The sequence below is a fragment of the Pocillopora damicornis genome, chromosome 9 (genome assembly GCF_964200805.1).
Source record: "Pocillopora damicornis chromosome 9, jaPocDami1.2, whole genome shotgun sequence".
Lineage (NCBI taxonomy): Eukaryota > Metazoa > Cnidaria > Anthozoa > Scleractinia > Pocilloporidae > Pocillopora > Pocillopora damicornis.
Window position 1 is genome coordinate 6051216 of NC_142678.1, and position 19486 is coordinate 6070701.

A 19486-nucleotide genomic window follows, 5' to 3' on the forward strand; every position below is an offset into this window, starting at 1 on the left:
GGTGCAGTAATATTCTAGAAACGAGCCATTATATATCTCATTAAGTTTTCTCTCTCACCGAAGCTATCAATATCCATTATATTGAAGGGAACCAAACATATATTGAAGAGAAGATGAAAAAAGCAATGTACAGATTGTCAAAGATAAGAGGAGAACCACAGGATGCATTAATCTCCTTTAATTTGTAAAGAAATCGTAATGAGATTCTCAAGCGCACCTCAAAGAATTACATTTCTATAAACTACAATGACACAATCGCTGATCCTAACCCTTGAATCCTCTTGAAGTAAACAATCAACCTTCGGTGCATTAAGGGGGTTGTTCTCGAAAAAAACAGTGGTGCTGCGTCATTGGGAGGGTATAAAAGGGCAATTAATTATATTCAACTGAGTTGATAACGTAAATTGGCAACCGTAGAGAGCCTTAAAGCTGACATTGCGAAACCCTTAGCCATTCGCTCTGACGAAGGGCAAACGCTCGAAATGTCAGCTTTAAAACTCTCTACGGTGTCCAATTTACGTTATCAATTCAGTTGATAATATTTAATTACACTAGTGTATTACCTCGTCACGTAGCAGCCTTTTTAAAGGTTAATTATACAGTTTTATTCCTTTTCGCCCATGATGGCTAGAAGATCTTCAGCGAAACATATTGTTTCTGTATTAAGAAATGCTTTGTTTTTTCATCTTTTTAGGTGATTAAAAATTTACCTCAGTGCCTGAACTAATCTTCACAATAAAGGAACTAATATGCTGGAATAATGTTTAAAGTACTTTTAACAACATTGACAACGCAGGAAGATGCATGATTATTCTAGAAACGAGCTATCATTTGTTTCATTAGGTTTTCCTTCCCACCAAGGCTACTATTTTGTGAAAGGGATCTTAAAACAAGTGAAGGAAAGATAACAAAAAAATAATTGTCAGGAGAAAGCAATACGCAGAGTGTGAGCGACTATTGTCAGAGATAAACAAATGATGCTTTCTTTTCTTTAACCCTCCATGAATTACGAAGACAGAATTTCTCTTTAGAATATCTATACAATATCATGCATATATGTGATGAGATTAAGTATGGGTAACAACATGCATGTTCGAGTGCAACATGGTGTTAGTAAGCACGAGTAAATTTTGAAAGACAACAAAATTGCACGGATCCTCAGGACGAGTGTAAAGTTGTAGTCCTTGAAAAATTTACAAGCACTCGTTTAAACCAATTGCACGAGAACTCATGTCAATACTTATTAACAATTTTCATGAAAAACGCATTGCAGTAAAGTCAAGACAGAAAAAGTTTTGACAGCGCGCGCGTGCTATCTATAATTTGCACTCGTGTTATAACTTTGCTTTCTTGTCACAACTTTGCACTTGTGTTACATGAAAAATGCACTCGTTTTCAGTCAATCGGGAGCGAGCAATTTTTTGCTTGTATTTTATTAAAAAATATCAGTTAGGGGATTTATTTATTACTCGATCCAACACCAAATTCTCTAAACTAGCGTCATAAAAATTTGTATGACAGAGGATTAATGTGGGAAGATATCGTAGAGAAATTCTCTCAAATGTATGGCTCAAAGTTTTGCATTTCTATGTACTACCGTGATACAAATCACAAAGGTTTTAAGAAAGATTTTATTGATTTTTATCAAGTTTAGCAAGAATTACGCTGCCAGTCGTCAATTCTGGTGTGGTCTGCTTCTCAAAGCCACAAAAACGACACCGAACACAGTAAAAGCTGTCGCAGCGGCCATTGTGGCCACAATCGGCATATTGACTTCAACTGAAATGAAATAGAAATGATGATAGTTTAAAGCTTCTTAACCTCTGTTACAATGGAGACACATAATAGTCTACACATCTTAAAAAGCCTAAGTATATTCTTTTTATCAACAAAAACTTCGTCTTCTGCAGTGCGCGACAGTCTCTTTCATCCTTAATTATCCCTGTTTTAATCGACTGAACCGTAGTTGTGTTTGTAAGCCCAAAAAAACGGTTAATTTCTATATAATATTCACACTACTCTAATTTGATGGGAAAATTAAAATTAATCATTCAACTTACCGTTCTTATCAGCTTTTTCTAATTTATGTTCTCTTGGGCGTTAAAGAATTTTTCTTTCAGAAATCAATAACTTGTACGCAATAACCAATTGTAATCAATAACTTGTAACGCGGATATTAACGAGATTTTTTTTTTCGATTTTTCATGTGTACACCGAAATAAAGAAGAACGCAATTTATTTATTCGTAATGAAAGCGAGATCCTTGTCTCATAACATGGTGATATGTGACAACTGATCGAGGAAAAAAATGATTTATGGCTTTAATCACCACTAATTAATCTATGAACAAGTCAAAATATATCCTTCCTCTAAATGGGAACTAGCACGTTCATCTTACATCACAAGTTCGTATCTTTATCCAGGTTTTCACCTGTAAACTTAAATCGTTTTGAAGTCAAGATGAGCGAAGGGTTTTTACTCGTTTAACTTCTACTCACCCTCAATCTCCGGCGGGTTTTGCGCCGTCTCGTCATTCGATGGTTCAAATTCTTCCGAAGAGTCATCGATCGTTAGTGGTCCTTGAACTAACGAATAGACTCGTTTTTCTTCGATCCCGCGTCTCTCTCGCCGCGGACTCGGCACGCAACCTCGGGCGCATCTTGACTGAGAATCTGATGCGTCGCAGATCACCACATGGCAGTGAATAAACACGAAGGGATGCTTAACAAATTGGAAGGCTTCCATGCTGAAGCGAGAATAACCTGTGGGAGCGAGATGAAATTGAACGGTATCATCAACGGCGCAACTGCAGAGAGAGGAAATAAAAAAATAAATAAATGTTTTTTACCACACACAAGGTCACAGAGATAAATTTTATCTCGTTTGACTCTTCTCAGCCTTGCACAGGACTTTTTCTTAGCTAACGAGAACTAACGAATAAAGGGGGTAAGTTTCTAAAGAAACTGTGGTGCTGCGTCGGTGGGAGAGCAGGTAATTTAATGTTAAAAACTGAGTTAAAACATAACTTGGCCACCGTAAAGATTTGAAAGGCTGAAGTTTCGAGCGTCAGCCCTTCTTCAGAGCTCTAACGAAGGGCTAGTATCAAACACGAGCATTTCCCGTTCCTTCACTGCACGAGCCCGTAGGGCGAGTGCAATTCGTAGTCTTTGAAAAATTAACATGTTCCTATTAGCTCCAAATTTCACGAGAAACAATGTTATTACTTATCTATAATTTAAGTGAAAAAGAGCAGCACAGATAGTCAAGACAGACAAAATTTTAACAACGCGCGCTACATGGAAAAATGGACTCGTTTTCAGCCGATCAGAAGCGCGTTATTTTTCATTTACATCATTAATATATCCATAAATGTTATTAATAAGAAAGGAGTTAAATAAAGTTTGTTGATGCTTTTGAACGTATCGAGCTCCATTTGTCTACCTGGAGTTCTGACCGGCTCCTTTGTTTCTCTGTTTGATGGGCTGTCGCTACTTTTCTGGTTTAATTTCTGGGCTGAATAAATAGCAAAGTAGCCTCTCTCTTCACGACAATAAATTGTTGTTACCAAGAGAAGAACAAAAAACAAATCAACTAAAATGCACTCTGTCTCAATTGACTTTTCTTCGTAATCTCATCATTTTTCCATACGATAAAGTAATGGTTTTTTTGAGAGAAGTGGAGAAATTAATCACTTACCCGTTAGTTAAAATTTGGAGTCCTACAGCGTGCTTTTCGTCAGGAGTGGACGTGGCGACACAATTTTCAAACATGATTGACAGCCGCTTATCTTTGCTATCTACTTTCCCTTGTAAGTACATTTGCTGGCGAAGTTTGTAAGGTATTGGAAAATCTTTAGGACCGTATGGCTTGATGTATCTAAAAGAGATTGGTGAAATTATTTTAAGAAAAAAACTTTGAATATTTGTGATTTTTCAAGGGTTAAAATTTATTTAGCCCTTGTTCCATATTCACTTTAGATCGATAAAAAGCTTTAGCCACCCGAGATGAGATAATATAAGTGATCGATCATCAAACCACTACAAACCTACACTGATACGCTTATTCTTTCGTACCTTTTACTATGGTAAAATTCCAAAAGCACCGTAAAATTTCCTTTCCCTTTTTCCAAGAAGACTAGTTTTCTGCTCTTTGGTTTGAAACCAACGGCTGCAGCGATTTCACTGTTGGAATAGTAACAGCTAAAGGGGATCTCGATCTCTCTGATGCGTGTGATAATATCTGAGTTTTTCAGGGGAATCTCTAGGACCGTATTACTGTAAACAATGGCAGATTTGGATGATCTGCGAGAACTCTTGCATCCAGTCAGTGGCGTTTGGAGACTGAAGTACATGGGAGTTTCTGTCGCCTTACAGCTCGGATCCAGGAGGCGAAGATGTTCCTTGTCCACTCCTTTGAGTATGGGCTTAGGGATAGTAATGGACATGTCATTTTGACGACAATACACAGTGATTTCTTGAGCTAGAAAAATAATAAATTTTGAAAATTGTAAACAATAATTTTCCAAATTACGGTAAATGTAAGAAATTCTAGAACTGTGAACTGCGGTTGAGGAAACGAATATGTAAGCGATCCTCGCAGTTATGAACATTACCTGAGTAGAAGTGAAAACAAGGCCTGAAAAAAAAATGCAGGTACAGTGCTCTACCAACTGAGCTAACAAGTCAACTGGAAGCTGGTTATTATTTTGTTTCCAAATAAACCCTCGAAGTGGTAAATGAATGGCTGTAAATATATGAAACTTATTTAAGTGAACTTCGGTTGAAGAAACAAATATGTAAGGGATCCTCGCAGTTATGAACACTATTGAAGTAGTGGAGGCCGGATTTTTTTCGGGTCTTATTTTCACTAGTACTCAAGCATCGAGTAGTGTTCATAACTGCGAGGATCGCTTAGATATTCGTTTCATAATTTTTCAATCGATTGCTGCAAGCAAGCTTGCTTTATACTGGTAGTGCGTACTTTATACTTCGCAATCATCTTAACCGATCAGAGGCAAAGTTAATACCATTCACGACCTGGTCGCTTGCAGTTTACCACGCTTCAGATAATTCAGTTTTTTGTCAATTTCAATCGAGTTTCGAGAATAATCCGGGATTCCTTTGGCTTTGCTTTACTTCGCTCTGTGATTGGTCCACTCTCTCAACCAATAAGATTCAAAAGTGAAACAAATCACGACTTGCTCCATGCGTTTTCCCGCGCTGTCTGCAGTTTTACGATACTCAATCGAAATGCACGTAATTAAGAATATCCTTCTAAGAAAGTGCAAGAAGTCAAACAACCGAAGTTTTTATTTACAATCTGATCATCAACCACAAATCTTCAGAACTATCGCTATCAAGTTCCTATCTCTTTTTCGAAAGGGGTTTAGTGACACTATTGGCACCGAGGACATTAATTATATAAATCAACCTTAGCCTCTCAAATCGTAGGGAACAAGTTGAAATCCCAGGTCATTCAAATTGTTCCAACAAGCGCTCAAGACAAAAATAAGACAATATGACGATCATTCCTTCGTTTTTTTGTAGCCGCATTGATCATTTTATGTAGCTGAGCCTGAAATCTAAAGCTAGTACACATGAGCAATAAAAGTTAACGATTGAATAATTTAACTTGATATTGAACGTAATTTATATCACGAGGAAAGCTATTCTATTTTGTTTTGTTGTTGTTGTAAGATATGATGGGACAAACGATCAGTTGGTTACGAAAATCGAAATGATTAAGAAATAATGGAACTAAGAGTGGTGCTGACTCCTGAAAGTTTGCCCAAGAGATAAAGAAAGTGACTGGATTCAAAAGAATAGTGCTCTTACCATCAGATGAGTCCTCCAGGAACATTTCATGAGGTAAACGGTTATCAATTTTTCCAGGGAAATAATCATCTTCAGGTTCTTGCAGTTGCTTAAGCAGGTCAGCAGTATCAATCTGATCTTTTTCTGTTTGTAGGAGACCTTTGCCATTCACGAAGAGAGCGTTGCAAAGCATCAAAACAGTTGCGAAATTGAACGTCATGGTCCTCTCTAAAGACGATAAATTTTCAGATTTCTCGTCTCTTTTGAGGGGGTTTGACTCCTTGTTTAATCATTGCGAGGACATCTTATTTTTTTCTACAAAGCACAGAAGGGCATCTTCTCGCGACTTTTTATTGTCCAGAAAGGTGTGTTTCATCCAACAGAAAAGGTTTCTTCGCTTTGAAATGACCGAAAACTGCGAAAAATGCTCTTTCTCACAGTTGTCTGCATGCGCAATTTCCAGGTGAAACAAAACTATGAGTTCACAGCGATGGAGAAATAAAAGAATGATGTAATTCCCTCTCGAGTAATGAATAGCATGGAAAAGCTAGTAACACAAGGTGATATTGAAAGTGGCGTAAATTTGACGGTCGACATCCACTGAAATCATTCATGTATCAAAACTTCTTTATTCGTCCTTAATTTTCCAGCAGTTAATTTTCTTATCAAAATAAAGAGATGAAATTATGAAAGAATACAACGCAATTAGCTATGTGATTTTTTATTCTTTTCCATTAGGAAATTGTTTGTTAAAAAAAGTCTGCACAAAATTTTTGCTTGCGTTTGCTGTTTTTTCAGTTCTTAGTTTCGATCAAAATTGTCTACTGCGTAGTTAGAAAAAAGAGAAAAATATGCAATAAATAAATCAAATTCTTTCGGCTTATATCTATTGAAACATTTTTTCGGAATTTGCATTTATGTGGCCGGTAACCCACATACAAGTTTGAGTGAGCGCAACAAAACTCTGTGAAGAGCAGTTGAACTTTGGTGCTGTTAGTTACCAAACAACACTAAGCCCCTCGCAACACTCATATCTCCCGCCATAACACTTTTCGAGTGCTTTTTCTAAGGTGTTACAAAGCCTTAAGACTGGTTATAGAGTTGTCGAATACCACCCGCTAAAGAACTGAGAAAAAAAAATTAAGAAGAATAATTTAGACCTAACCTGGTTACAGAGAGGTTTGCCTTAATTACTGCACCTTGGTAGTTTATTTTCGCCCAGTCCTCCTACTCCAGCGGTTTGCCTACGCCAGTTTTGTATTAAATGATATAAATTACACAAATGTCCGGCATTGGAAAATAAAGATTTGTATTAGATAATATCGAAAAATTTTATCAAAAATATGTTGAAAGAGAAATAATGGGAAAATGACTGGATGAACGAAGTGTAAATCTATTTGTGCGAAATAATGTCTTTTTTGCTCAAATTTGTGTTTTTCTTAGGCTGAAAGATACGCTTTTCTGGCTCTCTGGTCACGAGTAAATCTATTCTTGTTAAAAGCCCAATTTCCATGTCAGCACTTGTCCTTAAAACACAATAGACAAATCAAGAAAGCTTTTGACGTATGATAAACTATGGTGATTACGAAATTTGCACATCGTAGTAGCGAGACTGTAAAGTAAAGAATGAAACCCTGCACTTGCTTAGCAGGTACAAGGTAAAGAGCGGTCCTTTTTAGCCAAGGCTGTATTATTCCCACGCTTTACCAAGAATTGAATCGTTTTGAGAAAATTCCCCTTTAACTGCCAAAATGCAAACCCTGTCATGACGAGCAAATATTACGTCCACCTAAATTGACTTCTGATCAATGGGCGAGAGCGGTTTAAATTAATGTATACCAAATTTTTGTTACCATCTATTGTAAATTCCAGAATGGAGCTTTAGCTAAGCAAACTGTTTATAAGGGGAAAATAATATTTTCGCAATTTTCTCTTATTCAGGTACGTTCAGCGGCAAACACTTTTATCAGGTTGTCCTATCATTCTGCGTGTGCTATCACAGCGAGGTTTACCCCGGCAAGTTGATAAGACTGTCAGGGTACGAAAGAGGCAAGAGTTTCAACTTTCTTTAACTATGCAGGTCTACAGGACCAGTTCAACTTCAGTGAGAAAAAAATGTTCTCTTTCTATTGGACCTACGGAGTTTTCATAATCTGGAATTTGTAAACAAAGAGTTGAACATTTATTATTTGAGATAAAAAGAGCGTTCCTGTGGTTTAATAGTTTACTAAAGCGTGCTTCAGTAGATTTAAATGTTAGGATTGGTTTGCAAGTGCGACGCAAAAATATATATTATCGCCCACAGCAAAGAAGTTTGAAGACGAAAAACACCATGGAATAGTTCAACAACAGTTTTTTATTCGGTAAACTGAAGCTTTTACAGGAATTTTCCATTTCTTTTTTGCACTGAAATTGACAGAGTTATTTTAACATTCTTCTCCTTGCTGTGAACGCTAAACCGAGCACAGTGAGAGCTGTAAAGGCGGCCAGAGCAGTAAGGATTGGGATGTTCATATCCGCTGAAAAGTCAAAAGAAATTTCACAGTTGTTACTTAAAATTTGACGCACAAAAAACAAAACAAAATAAAACTAAAGCTAAATTGGAGTTGTCATAAAATAAAAGAAAGAAGGTGATCCCACAAAGTAAAACAAATGATGTCGTTCATTTAAATGTCATCACAGTGATAAAAGAAAAATTATGAATCTTCATTTTAATCATTTATTGAGCTAAAGGTTCTTAAATTTGTTGTTGTTGTTATTGGTGTGATCATTACGAATCTTGAGCTGATATCTTGGGCTGGTTGTGAGCTCGAATCGAGCTTTTCTTTCATAAATTTAGATCAAAGTGATCATGAAACTTGCCCTGGATAGTACATATTACCCATTTTACAAAAAACTAGAAGCAAGAGGATTTAGTTTGATCTTAATTTCCATCTGTAAGAATGCTTGTACTATTGCCAAACATCAAATCAGTAAAGATAGTGGTGAGCTTACTCAAATTACCTTCTCTGGCAGGTTTATCATTAGTGTTCTTTTCATCTTCTTGTTCATAAGCATTCTGATAGTCTAGTGTTATTGGTCCTTGTGCCAGCGAATACACCTTTTGTTCTCCAAGCTCGCGTCTCACTCGGCCACCCGATTCACATCCTCGGGCACACCTCGACTTGAGGTCAGATGCGTTGCAGATAACCACGTGACAGTGTACAAAAACGAAGGGCTGCTTGACGAACTGAAAGGCTTCGAGGCTGAAACGAGATTTGCCTACTGGGGAGGGAAGCTGTTGGACTGTATCGTCGACAGCACAGCTGTAAGATGAAAAAAAAAGATAAATTATTAAAGTAACCAGGTGCACGTACCTTGGACCTATTTCCATAAAGAGAGATACTGATGTAACAGGCTTACCCATCAGAAATGATATCATGTTTTGTGGCATCATTCTCGTTAGCAGTGGGCGTGGCAAAACACTTTTTAAGCAAAATTGATAGCTTTTTATCCTTGCTGTCGACTCTTCCTTGTACGAACATACTTTGGCGGAGTTTCAAAGATATAGGAAAATCATCGGATTCGTACGCTGTGGTGAATCTGCAAAAAAAAAAGATAAATAAAATCATACATGTAGAAGCTTTTTTTGCTTAAACTCAATAACTTGTCTATAAATAGACGAATTCTATTTTGCATTATTATATTTTATAAGGAAAGCTTAAATACAGAAAAGATCCCTTGGGTCATTTTTCTTTGTCAATGTGCTGATCGAACAAGTTGAAGTTTGGTCTTTTTATTGCCATGAACGAATTACGGTATTTAAAGATCTCTAGAACCTGGTATTAAAATCATCGTTTGCAATGATTTTCAGCATAGAACACAATCTAAGTGTTGCAAATTTTAAGAGCGATTAACGCGTGAACGCCGTACATTCAATAATCTGCATATTTCATTAAAAAAAATTGGACAAGAACCAATAGAAGAGGAATGAAAGCAGGTAAACGGAGTTGATAACTGCTCAAATGTCGATAACCTTTACTCCGCACACTAAGTGATCTTAGCCACCACCTCAAGAAATAAGCAGATGTTCAAACAAAACTACAGGGTTGCAGTTATTCTCCCGTAGTTGGAGTAGTTAAATCTCATTGGCTCCTCGTTATTAGTTACTTTAAGGGAGTTAAGAAACTCAAAAGGACCTTTAACATTACCCTTGACTGTGAAATATCTCCAAGACAACTGTAAATTTTCCCTTCCCTTTTTCCATGAAGACCAGTTTTCTGTTCTTTGGTTTTAATCCAACAGCCGTAGCCAATCTGCTGTTGGAATAATAGCAACTGAATGGGATCTCAATCTCTCTGACGCGTGTGATGAGATCAGATTTTTTCAGTGGAATCTCCAGGACCTTGTTACTGTACACAATGGCGGCCTTGGTGTGCCTTCTTTTAGTGCCACAGCCAGTCAGCGGCGTTTTGAGACCAAAATGCGTTTTAGTCTCTGTTGCTCCACACTTCGGGTCCAGGAGGCGTAGATGTTCCTTGTCCGTTCCTTTGAGTATGGGCTTGGGGATACTAATGGACACGTCATTTTGACGACAATCCACAGTGACTCCTTGAGCTAGAAAAAGGATAAACTGTGTTAGTTGTAAACAATAATTTTTCAATCCATTGCGGCAAGCAAGCTTGGTTTATACTGGTTTTATTTCATTCTTTGCTACCATCTTAACCGATCAGAGGCAAAATTAATACCATTTGCGACCTGGTCCCTTGCAGTTTACCACGCTTCAGATAATTTACTTGTTTTTACTTTGCCTTCTTTAGTGATGGTGCGACATATGGTTTGGCAGACATTGGACGGTAACTCCTCGGGCTTTCAGAAATAAACGAGGTGAATTTTTGTCATTATATGGACTTTTATGATAACTTCAAAGAGTTAGGAATAAATACAAAGGCACAAACCTTATTTTCTGTTAACTTTGATAGCAAGGGAATATCTTTTTCGAAACACATTTTCTGAAATAATTTCTTTTGAAAGAATTAGTTTTTTCATTCCCATTGAGTTTGAGAAAGCCGAAAAATAGTTAAATCTATTTCAAATGAAATATAGTTTGTAGATATACTCGTCTTATCGTATTTCTATGCTTTGAATTGGATTTTTAAGTTCTTTCCGGGCTTTTCCGGCTGCAATTTACCTTCACAAGTATGTTTATCATCAGCTAATGACAGCTCTGCATCAGGACAAAGACATTCATAACTTCCATCTGTATTGCTGCAATCGTGTGAGCATCCGCCATTGTTGTTTGCACATTCGTCGACATCTGTAACAACAGTTCAACTGAAATGAATATTACGCGCGTTGTACGCAAACAGTGTCCAGATGTCGTTTGGTGACAATTTTTCGTTTTAACTTTATCTTGAAATCAGTTGGGGGATCTGGCGTAACAGAAAAACGATACGGGTCAACAAAACAGAGGAAAAACCACAAAAATACCCCATTTTATTCAAATATGTCATATTTAAGAACTATACTTGACATTCATCTAAGGATCTTTCACGTGGCCTTCACATAAGGACACGATTATATGGTACTGACAACCACCTCATTCAAATGAATAGAAAATGTGAAAGATGATATTTATCTTCAAGCACCTTGCTTACCTTTATTGCAAGTTTTTCCGGTGGTGCCCGCCGGGCATTTACAAGTGAAATCATTCCCAGAGATCGACAGACATTTTGCTCCTCTCTTGCAGGGATTGGGGATACACGGGATGATTGGGGGAACTAAAGAAAATTTTCAACCAACACGAGATACATAACTTAAACAGGCAATTTCAAATTTCTTCTTCTTATCTCTTACTTCATCAACAAAGTCTCCGTGCTATGTAACTTAGCCGCAAATACAAGAGGAAACTGTAAAATGCTTTACAACGGCTAAGCGAAAAAGACAGATGTGCGAAGTAGATTGATAAAAAAATAATAATAAAGAAATAAATGGTCTTGAAAAGCGAAGAATCGTGTCAGTCATTTTTTGTACCTTGTTAACAAGTATACTAACCACCAGACGATTCGTCTTCTATGAATGTTTTTCCATGAAGAAAATCACTGCTTTGTCCCATTTCAGTTGCCGTAGGACCATCGAGGGACTCCTCGTAACCATTAACAAGGTTGGTACAGCCGAAAACCAACGTTATTACCGCAACAACCCTCATGTTTCAAAACGCACAGCCTCAGAACTCGAATGGCTTCAAAAATAAAAATTTAAGCTCGACATCATGGCCATTTTATATACAGAGAAAACATTTTTTTTCTCTCAACTTTTCATTGGTTCATAGGGATATCGTCATCAAAAGAGCCGAGCACGTCTGTTTGTTTTTTGTTTTTTTTTTAGTAAACTAACAGGTTGTCAAAGGAATAAAGTCGTCAAACTGTACATCGGCCGCTTGAAAAGTTTTCCCCATAGGACGTTATTGTCCTAGTTGTTAGTGAAATGATGGAATGAACGACAACAGGGATGATGTAACTTTTTCTTTGTCTGGTTCATTAGCCCCGACAGTTGACCAATTAGAACACTGTTATAACATATTTGTCCACAATGCGTACTAAGATATGCTGTTGTCATTTTTTCCGATTTTCATACAGCCAATATGAAAGTTTGTAAAAATAAGAGAGTTTCCGAAGCTGTTGTTTATGATTTCAATGTAGTTGACTTCTTTGAACTAAGAGTTGCACAATTTAAAAAGAAAGTCACGTAATGAGTGTCAACTCCTTCACAAGAAAGAAATTTATCGTTAACAAATGAATTAAAATGTGCATGCTGCTCAGCAAAAATGCATTTAGATTAATCAACAGCTTTTTACTTACACTAGTACGTTAGTATGCGTTCTTTTATTTCACATCATTTTCCCTTCTGGTGCTAATGATTATCTTTTGTGATCAAATATGCACTGTTGTCTTTCGTGAATTGTCAAATAAGCATACTGCAATTTGCGATCCTTCGCCGATTTAAATAAAAAACACCCTATTTAGTTGAGCGTTAACTGATTGCCTTTAAGTCTAACCGAAATTCGTGGAACTCTCATATACTTTTTTTGCTCTTTACCGGAGGACATAGACTGCATTGTACAGCTCCGTCCTTCGCCTTCTATCATGTCAATCTCGAGTGTTTTCTTGTTGATAACTTTGGCGTTTACCTTGAGTCAATCGCCCACCAGTGGAAAAGGTAAGGGCATGAACTTTTGTGAATTCATGTTCAGTATGTTTCTTAAGATAAGAAACAAGATGGACTTTAAGATGTTCAATTCCTTTTTCCATGTCTCTCTGACAGCATCAATTTTTGAAATGTAAAGCTATCACGGTATTTTGTAAACTGAAAACTGAAACGAGGAAGAAAGTATGGGAGATCTGCTAAAAAATGCTTGTGTACGACTATCCGTTGCATATAGTTTCGTTTAACATTTTAAGTGTTCAGCTTTAATCATTTTCAGAGTTGAACTTTGTATCTTCACTTAAGTTTTTCTAAACTTCTAAACATTCTACACTTTTATCTTGTATTACTCTATCATACCTAAGCAAACTACTGTACTCCCAATGCATTTCGGTGAAACAGCTTGCGACACAACGATAGGAAAATTGAAGAAATCCAACGCAATTAATGCTGTGTTGTCCTACTCTGCAGATGTCAATGAGTGCAACGTAAAAAATGGCGGATGTTCTCACAAGTGCACTAACACCAAAGGTAGCTATATCTGCTCCTGCCCAGACCCCGAGCTGACGCTGGCGCCAGATGGTCGCAATTGTGTTGGTAAGCAGCCAAATGACATCATTTTGAGCTTGAAATTACCACAATTGACGCAAGATGGAATTCACTTTTAATAGAAAATGCATTATTCTCCTCTATGACGGTTTCTATAATTAACTCAATTACTGTTCGTTTCTCTCAGCTTCCGGTGTTTCTGTCAAGTGCGGCCAAAATGACATGTCAATCACATTACCAAAGATCCTCCTCCTGGGTTTGAGCCGTGAACATGTCACTCTCCGAGACGTCAAATGCGTTGCCAAGGAAACCAAAACCCACTTCACCCTTAATACTGCATTAACTGGTTGTGGAACAACCGCAAGATTCGCTAAGGGTGCCGTGGTCTACAGCAACACTGTCTTGGAGATTCCCGTAAAAAATGACGCCATTATAACGAGAGTTCGCGAGATTGAGATTCCTTTTAGCTGCTACTATAAAAATACTGAAGCTGCAACCGCCGTTGGAGTCCAAGCTGATACCAAGAAACTGGTGTTTGACGAAGATGGAAAAGGAAAATTTACTGTTGCCCTGGATCTGTTTTCAGACCAACAGTAAGTCAGTGCTGTGGTATTCTTACTCTATAATGGAAAATTGAATTTTCGTCAACTTAAACCGGATCTAATGAGTATATCAATGGATTTCTTTTCCTCCTGATAATCCACTTATAATTAAGAAAATTAATTTCCAACTGTATGGATTCATGGCAACTAGTATAATTATTTTCATGAGATCATACATCGCTGACTGGTCGGTGTTTTCGTCGATTGTTTTCATAGTCAACATAGTCAGGTAAATTTTAATTCAGAGGAGTTATTTCAAAGATGACCTGATATTTTTGTTACTGCACGGCCCTTACTACATGAAATTGATCCACTAACATCTTAGAGTATCAATCCTTTTTTTCATCATTTTATTATTTTTGGAGAGAAGTTTAAAACGTAGTCTGGGCTATTACCAATATTCAACATTTTTCACCTATGATATTACCAGACCAACTGACTGACTCGTGATGACAGGGCAAGCTGGTGTTATCAACTGAGTTAATAACGTAAATTGGCCACCGTTAGACGTTTAAAGCGTTAGGCCGCTGTCATTCGCTCTGACGAAGAACTAACGCTCAAAGCGATGGCCAATTTACGTTATTAACTAATTTGATAATGCTAAATTACCCTGTTACACTCTCCCACCGACGCAGAACCACAGTTGCTAAGAGACTTACCACCTTGACTCCTGACAAGTTTGATACTTACACATTCATCATATTTAGCATCAAACATGTGATTCTCTTTTTTATCCACCAGGTTTAAGTCACGCTATACTGAAAAAGACTACCCAGTGCAAGTCAAACTAAGGCAGGATCTGTACTTCGAGGCATCTGTGAAATCCAAGGACAAGACTTTGTCAGTGTTGGGCGAAAACTGTGTCGCCACTCCCACGCAAGATAGTAAAGACGGTACATCATATCCTCTCATTACCAACGGGTAAGTTATGCTTTTATTACACTTCAGTGAAAATCTTGAATTTCTCACCGCAACTGGGTTTTCAGAGATGGAAAAAACCTTGGGCTTCATAAGGAGAATAGGAAATAATGAAAAGGAAAAATAGCTGCACTTTTCTACAGTACCAGGTGCTTTGGCTTATTCACTTATTCTGATACACAAGTTCTTGTATTCTTTAATTTAAGCACTGGTGCATATTTCTAAGCAGTGATAAACGTTTCTTTTGTTATCCTCAGGTGCCCTGTGGATGAAACTACCAGTATCATGAAGTCATCTCCTGTAGGCACCTTCCGATTCACCACAGAAAGCTTTAAATTCATTGCCAAACACCCATTCCTCTTTGTCCATTGCCAAATAAGGGTTTGTGACTCAAAAGATCCAAAGTCGAGATGCGCTCAAGGATGCCTTCGAGGAGATAGGAGAAGGCGTGACGTCACCACTGATGACAAAATATACTCGCTGGCCCAGGGACCACTAACATTTTATGCTGATGAAGAAGACGCTGGATCAACTCTTAGCGGTAAAGAATAATACCGGATTAACTAGCTACAATGTTTTTACCGGGAAAAAGTTCTTGAAGCAGTTTCCCTCGCACTTGGCTCCCTCACTGACAGCCGTTTCATGCAATCGACTGAGTCATTCATTGTCCTTCCTACCCACATACACATGGAGTTTAACCGATATTACCAAAAATATGTATATATATAAAAAAAGATCCCATTATGCTTTGATGAATTCTGACGCTGACAAATAAGAGAGCAGTGACACACAAACACAAAATAATCCATCCTAAAGCTTTGGCAATCTAGGAACCTTTATTGAAACACCCTATCAAAGGATGTAACGAAATTTATGTTGTTTGCTGTTGTTAAAAAGAAAGATCTATAGATCACAACGTAACTTGTTGAATGTCTGCTTGTAGGTGTAACCGTCCCAGCAGTCGTTTCCATGTCAACAATTTCTGTGTTCTGCCTTGTGGGAATCATTTGGATGTCACGCAAGAAGTCCAGTCAAGCCGCGGGTTACTTTCCTCTTAGTGTGTCGCCAGAAGATTAGGAGGCGTGAATACAATAACTGGACCACTTTGACTTGTCTTAGCTGAAGAGTTATGTTCAGTAATCATTGATAATAGAATATAATAAAACTTGTGTACGAGAGACATTGTCGCCTTTTTTTAACGACTACAGCTTCCTGCTATCCGGCCACAATCAAGACCTTCAACCTCGTACTTGGAGTCTTTCCTGAGGGACAAAGAGAAAGAACCCTGGAAACTAGGTGTTCAAAAATCATTACTAAATCAAAGACTGACTCGTAGATAAAGTAGTCTATAAATTTAGACAAAACTTTTGTGTACTTTCTTTCACTTCTTTTATCTTGCAAGGTCGCTCTTATCTCAGAAAGCCTGAAAGGTCAATTTGTTCGATTTTGTTGCACACATACCACAAACACATGCACGAAGGAATGTTGGAGTATTTATGGACTCTTCTACCCGTTCCAGGGAACGAATTTACTAAAATAGGTAATAACGAAAGTAACAGCTTCCATAGCAATTATTACTGTATATTTGCACTCTCTTGAGTCCTTTCGCACTGATCATCATTACATTTTGTTTCCCAAGGCGATCTTATGAGGAATTCGATCAAAGCCTGTTCTTTCTAGCTTGACTACGCTTGCATCTATATATTCACATTAGCAAGGATCCTTTGCATCTCATCGGCTCGGGTATTCCTTGACATCTATAGTTCTTAAAGGTTGTAGCTCTTCTGTAAATTAAGAGAAATTCATACTATTATACTATTTTAACGAAACACGAAGGCAATTTTAGTTAAAAGTGTACTTCGCGCTATTTGATTCGTTTTAAAAAAAAGCTTAATTACCGACTTGAGCTTAAACTCCGAAGGCTATAGAAAACTCGTGCTTCAGTCACTTATCTAATTATCATTTAAAAGACAGTCAGAAGCGTTAGACTCTATAGTTAGATTTATACATGTAAGTTTGAAAAACTATCCTTTAATCTTACCTAATATAAAGGAACTCCAATTAAATATGCTAGGTGAAGGAACCGCTATTTTCCAACAAAGTTTCCCGGTGTCCGATTTTTCAATTCCGGTGTGTTGCGCGCGACTTTTGATAGAAAAAAACCTGCACGCACCAAAACTTAGAAGAACGTGTCGGCTGAATGAATCAAATCTCTATCATTTTACATATATTCTTGGGAACAGCAAAAATGACCTAGAACAAACATTCTAAGTATAGTGTTTATTCCGTGAAATGGGGCATGATTAAAAGTTCTGGTGGACAAGACACCTTTTCTTATACCACAGACGATAAGCAAAAAGGTACCACCGTTAAAAATATATTGATAACTCTATTAATTAATACCAGTTCTAATTTAAAGGAGAAAGTTATAAGAGTAAAATGAAAGTTGTCTGTACCACGAAGCATGCCTTCACTGTTTAGACTGGGAGTCCTAGAGCTTTCTAAGCATGCATTCGAATATCTTATGACGATTAGCCCGCCAACCACCCCACCCCACCCCGCGCTATACTGTTTTCACTCAGCGGCTGGTCAGCGGTCACGTTTATGAGGTCAACATAGCGATCGCCTCCTGATCACCGTTCTTGTCGATCCGAAAATCAAACTACCAGCGTGATATTGCCTCGAAGATAAAGCAGTTATGTTATTTGATTCGTACTTCACATTCGAGTCGAAGCTGGGGTGGCACAGGTCATTTCTTGCGGTGGAATCGACGAGGGGAATTCGAGTACAAGTTGTAGTTTTTGAATTGTTGGAAGAAATGGTCGCATGGGGATGTAAGAATGGTAAGTTTAACGAACAATTTCAAATTTTGCCGCTTTAATTGAAAGTAAAGTTCATTTGAATTGCTTTCGTATGTATTTCTGACGGTCTTAGATCTACCTGCTTGATTTATATCTGCTACGCTTCATGTTGACGATTCCCTCAAAATGGCCAGCCAAACTTGGAGATTGCCGAAAATTAGGTAAGTTCACGGAGTTATAAAGTTTTCGTAAAGGTCGGGCCGCAAAGTTTTTTTCTGTAGCTACCTTTTCTATGGCACCTACTTCCTAACCATGTTAGTTGTATCAGTTAAGAACGCCTCACTTTTTCAAAGATTTACCTTGAATTTGATCGGTTTTCGCGTGTGTGACTTAAGCGAACCGATACGGTGTCATTCAAGTCTTTCTGTTTCCTTGATTGAAACATGATCCTCACAAAAGTCGCCTCGATAGATAAGATAGAGTTAATATACATGGCTGGGCTATTTGTTTTTTTGCTGAGTTCCGTAGTTTTTTGTAAATTGTCCTCCAAACTTGTCTCAAATTAACGTCTTGAAAAGTGTCACGACAAGCCTTCGGTCGAGCGAAATTTAATTTCCGTAAAACTCGGAAAAATAAAGAGATCCGATCAAACGGATTGTGGTTTTAGTATAGGTACATGAATGTCTTACAACACACAAGAAATGAGCGAAATCCGTGTCTCAAGCATAATCGACCGGACCGCTCTTACAGAGACACTCTCCTAACTACCCTAATATTTTAGGCAAACTTCTTTGCGACCAAGTTACGCTTAATGCTAACCCTAGAGAGGCAGTTAAGAGGAAAACTCTGAAAAACACGCTCGAAAAGTGGCAAGACACGGAAATCAATCGTTCGTCTAATGCAATTTCCAACCTCGAAATTCGTTAGTCCCGTCCACTTGTTCTCCTTTTAGTATTGTGCGAAAGGTCTGGATACCACATATGGCGTCGAGGTCTTGAAGGTCTGAGGGTCGACTACGATTATAAAGTTTGTGTCACGTAAAATTGATATCTGCCCTAAGTTTTCTCGGGCGAGGGTAAATATATCTATATATATATATATTATTGTGTTTATCCTTAACGTATTTAATCCTTACTTATTCCGTGAAGTTGTCAAAACGGTGAAATAGAGGCGATGAAGGTTTGTCTCACATAGTTAAGTGCGTGTCATCTTAACTCAAGCGTTACAGCTCACACGACCTTTGTCCTCGTTGCAGTGTTCTCGGCACATATTTCTTTCAATTAGCTAAAGAAAAACCAGCTGATCAAAGTTTAAAACAGGCATATAAATGATTTGTCCAATAAGAGTAGGTCGTAGTTGAGATGTAACATTAGTAGTCTGTGACAACATTTGCCGACGGGGATTCTTATCCTACACGTGTTTAATCCTTGCTTATCATGTGAAGTTGTCAAAACAGTTAAATAGAAGCGATGAAGGTTTGTCTCACTTAGTTAAGTGCGTGTCATCTTAACTCAAGCGTTACAGTTCATACGTCTCTTGTCTTCGTTGCGGTGTTCTCTGCATATATTTTTTTCAATAAGCTAAAGAAAAACCAGCCGTTCATTGTTTAAAGACAGGTATG

General features: G+C 37.7%; 3 protein-coding genes and 1 long non-coding RNA gene across 4 annotated transcripts; 2 read left to right on the forward strand and 2 right to left on the reverse strand.

The window, feature by feature from the left end:
* Positions 1 to 1675: 1675 nt before the first annotated feature.
* Positions 1676 to 6131, reverse strand: LOC149039824 (ZP domain-containing protein-like). The gene is made up of 5 exons (XM_089182091.1): positions 5835 to 6131; positions 4074 to 4479; positions 3697 to 3876; positions 2499 to 2806; positions 1676 to 1779 (listed from the first exon to the last, which is right to left on the reverse strand). The coding sequence occupies exons 1-5, from the start codon at positions 6031 to 6033 to the stop codon at positions 1676 to 1678; spliced, it is 1197 nt and encodes a 398-aa protein (XP_089038217.1). The 5' UTR covers positions 6034 to 6131.
* Positions 6132 to 8151: 2020 nt separating this feature from the next.
* On the reverse strand, positions 8152 to 9404 carry LOC149039825 (oncoprotein-induced transcript 3 protein-like). Its single transcript, XM_089182090.1, has 3 exons — positions 9216 to 9404; positions 8817 to 9118; positions 8152 to 8332 (listed from the first exon to the last, which is right to left on the reverse strand). Exons 1-3 carry the CDS (start codon positions 9335 to 9337, stop codon positions 8235 to 8237), a joined length of 522 nt encoding a protein of 173 aa, XP_089038216.1. The 5' UTR covers positions 9338 to 9404; the 3' UTR covers positions 8152 to 8234.
* Positions 9405 to 12937: 3533 nt separating this feature from the next.
* On the forward strand, positions 12938 to 16141 carry LOC149039826 (ZP domain-containing protein-like). Its single transcript, XM_089182096.1, has 6 exons — positions 12938 to 13010; positions 13467 to 13592; positions 13732 to 14137; positions 14888 to 15067; positions 15322 to 15605; positions 16008 to 16141. The coding sequence occupies exons 1-6, from the start codon at positions 12938 to 12940 to the stop codon at positions 16139 to 16141; spliced, it is 1203 nt and encodes a 400-aa protein (XP_089038222.1).
* Positions 16142 to 17670: 1529 nt separating this feature from the next.
* On the forward strand, positions 17671 to 18933 carry LOC149039827 (uncharacterized). Its single transcript, XR_016179677.1, has 3 exons — positions 17671 to 17907; positions 17999 to 18086; positions 18818 to 18933. It is a non-coding gene; the product is annotated as an uncharacterized LOC149039827 (long non-coding RNA).
* The last annotated feature ends 553 nt before the right edge of the window (positions 18934 to 19486 follow it).

What these genes read in the sequence shown, in the direction of transcription:
- LOC149039824 (XM_089182091.1), bottom strand. Translation starts at nt 6,033, where the DNA reads ATGACGTTCAATTTCGCAACTGTTTTGATGCTTTGCAACGCTCTCTTC. An exon ending in CTCCAAATTTTAACTAACGG is followed by an intron (nt 2,807 to 3,696) that starts GTAAGTGATTAA and finishes CTCTCTCTGCAG; the next exon opens with TTGCGCCGTTGATGATACCG. An exon ending in AAACCCGCCGGAGATTGAGG is followed by an intron (nt 1,780 to 2,498) that starts GTGAGTAGAAGT and finishes ATTTCATTTCAG; the next exon opens with TTGAAGTCAATATGCCGATT.
- LOC149039826 (XM_089182096.1), top strand. Translation starts at nt 12,938, where the DNA reads ATGTCAATCTCGAGTGTTTTCTTGTTGATAACTTTGGCGTTTACCTTG. An exon ending in GATCTGTTTTCAGACCAACA is followed by an intron (nt 14,138 to 14,887) that starts GTAAGTCAGTGC and finishes TTTATCCACCAG; the next exon opens with GTTTAAGTCACGCTATACTG. An exon ending in CGCTGGATCAACTCTTAGCG is followed by an intron (nt 15,606 to 16,007) that starts GTAAAGAATAAT and finishes GTCTGCTTGTAG; the next exon opens with GTGTAACCGTCCCAGCAGTC.
- LOC149039825 (XM_089182090.1), bottom strand. Translation starts at nt 9,337, where the DNA reads ATGTTCGTACAAGGAAGAGTCGACAGCAAGGATAAAAAGCTATCAATT. An exon ending in CATGATATCATTTCTGATGG is followed by an intron (nt 9,119 to 9,215) that starts GTAAGCCTGTTA and finishes TTCATCTTACAG; the next exon opens with CTGTGCTGTCGACGATACAG. An exon ending in TGATAAACCTGCCAGAGAAG is followed by an intron (nt 8,333 to 8,816) that starts GTAATTTGAGTA and finishes TTGACTTTTCAG; the next exon opens with CGGATATGAACATCCCAATC.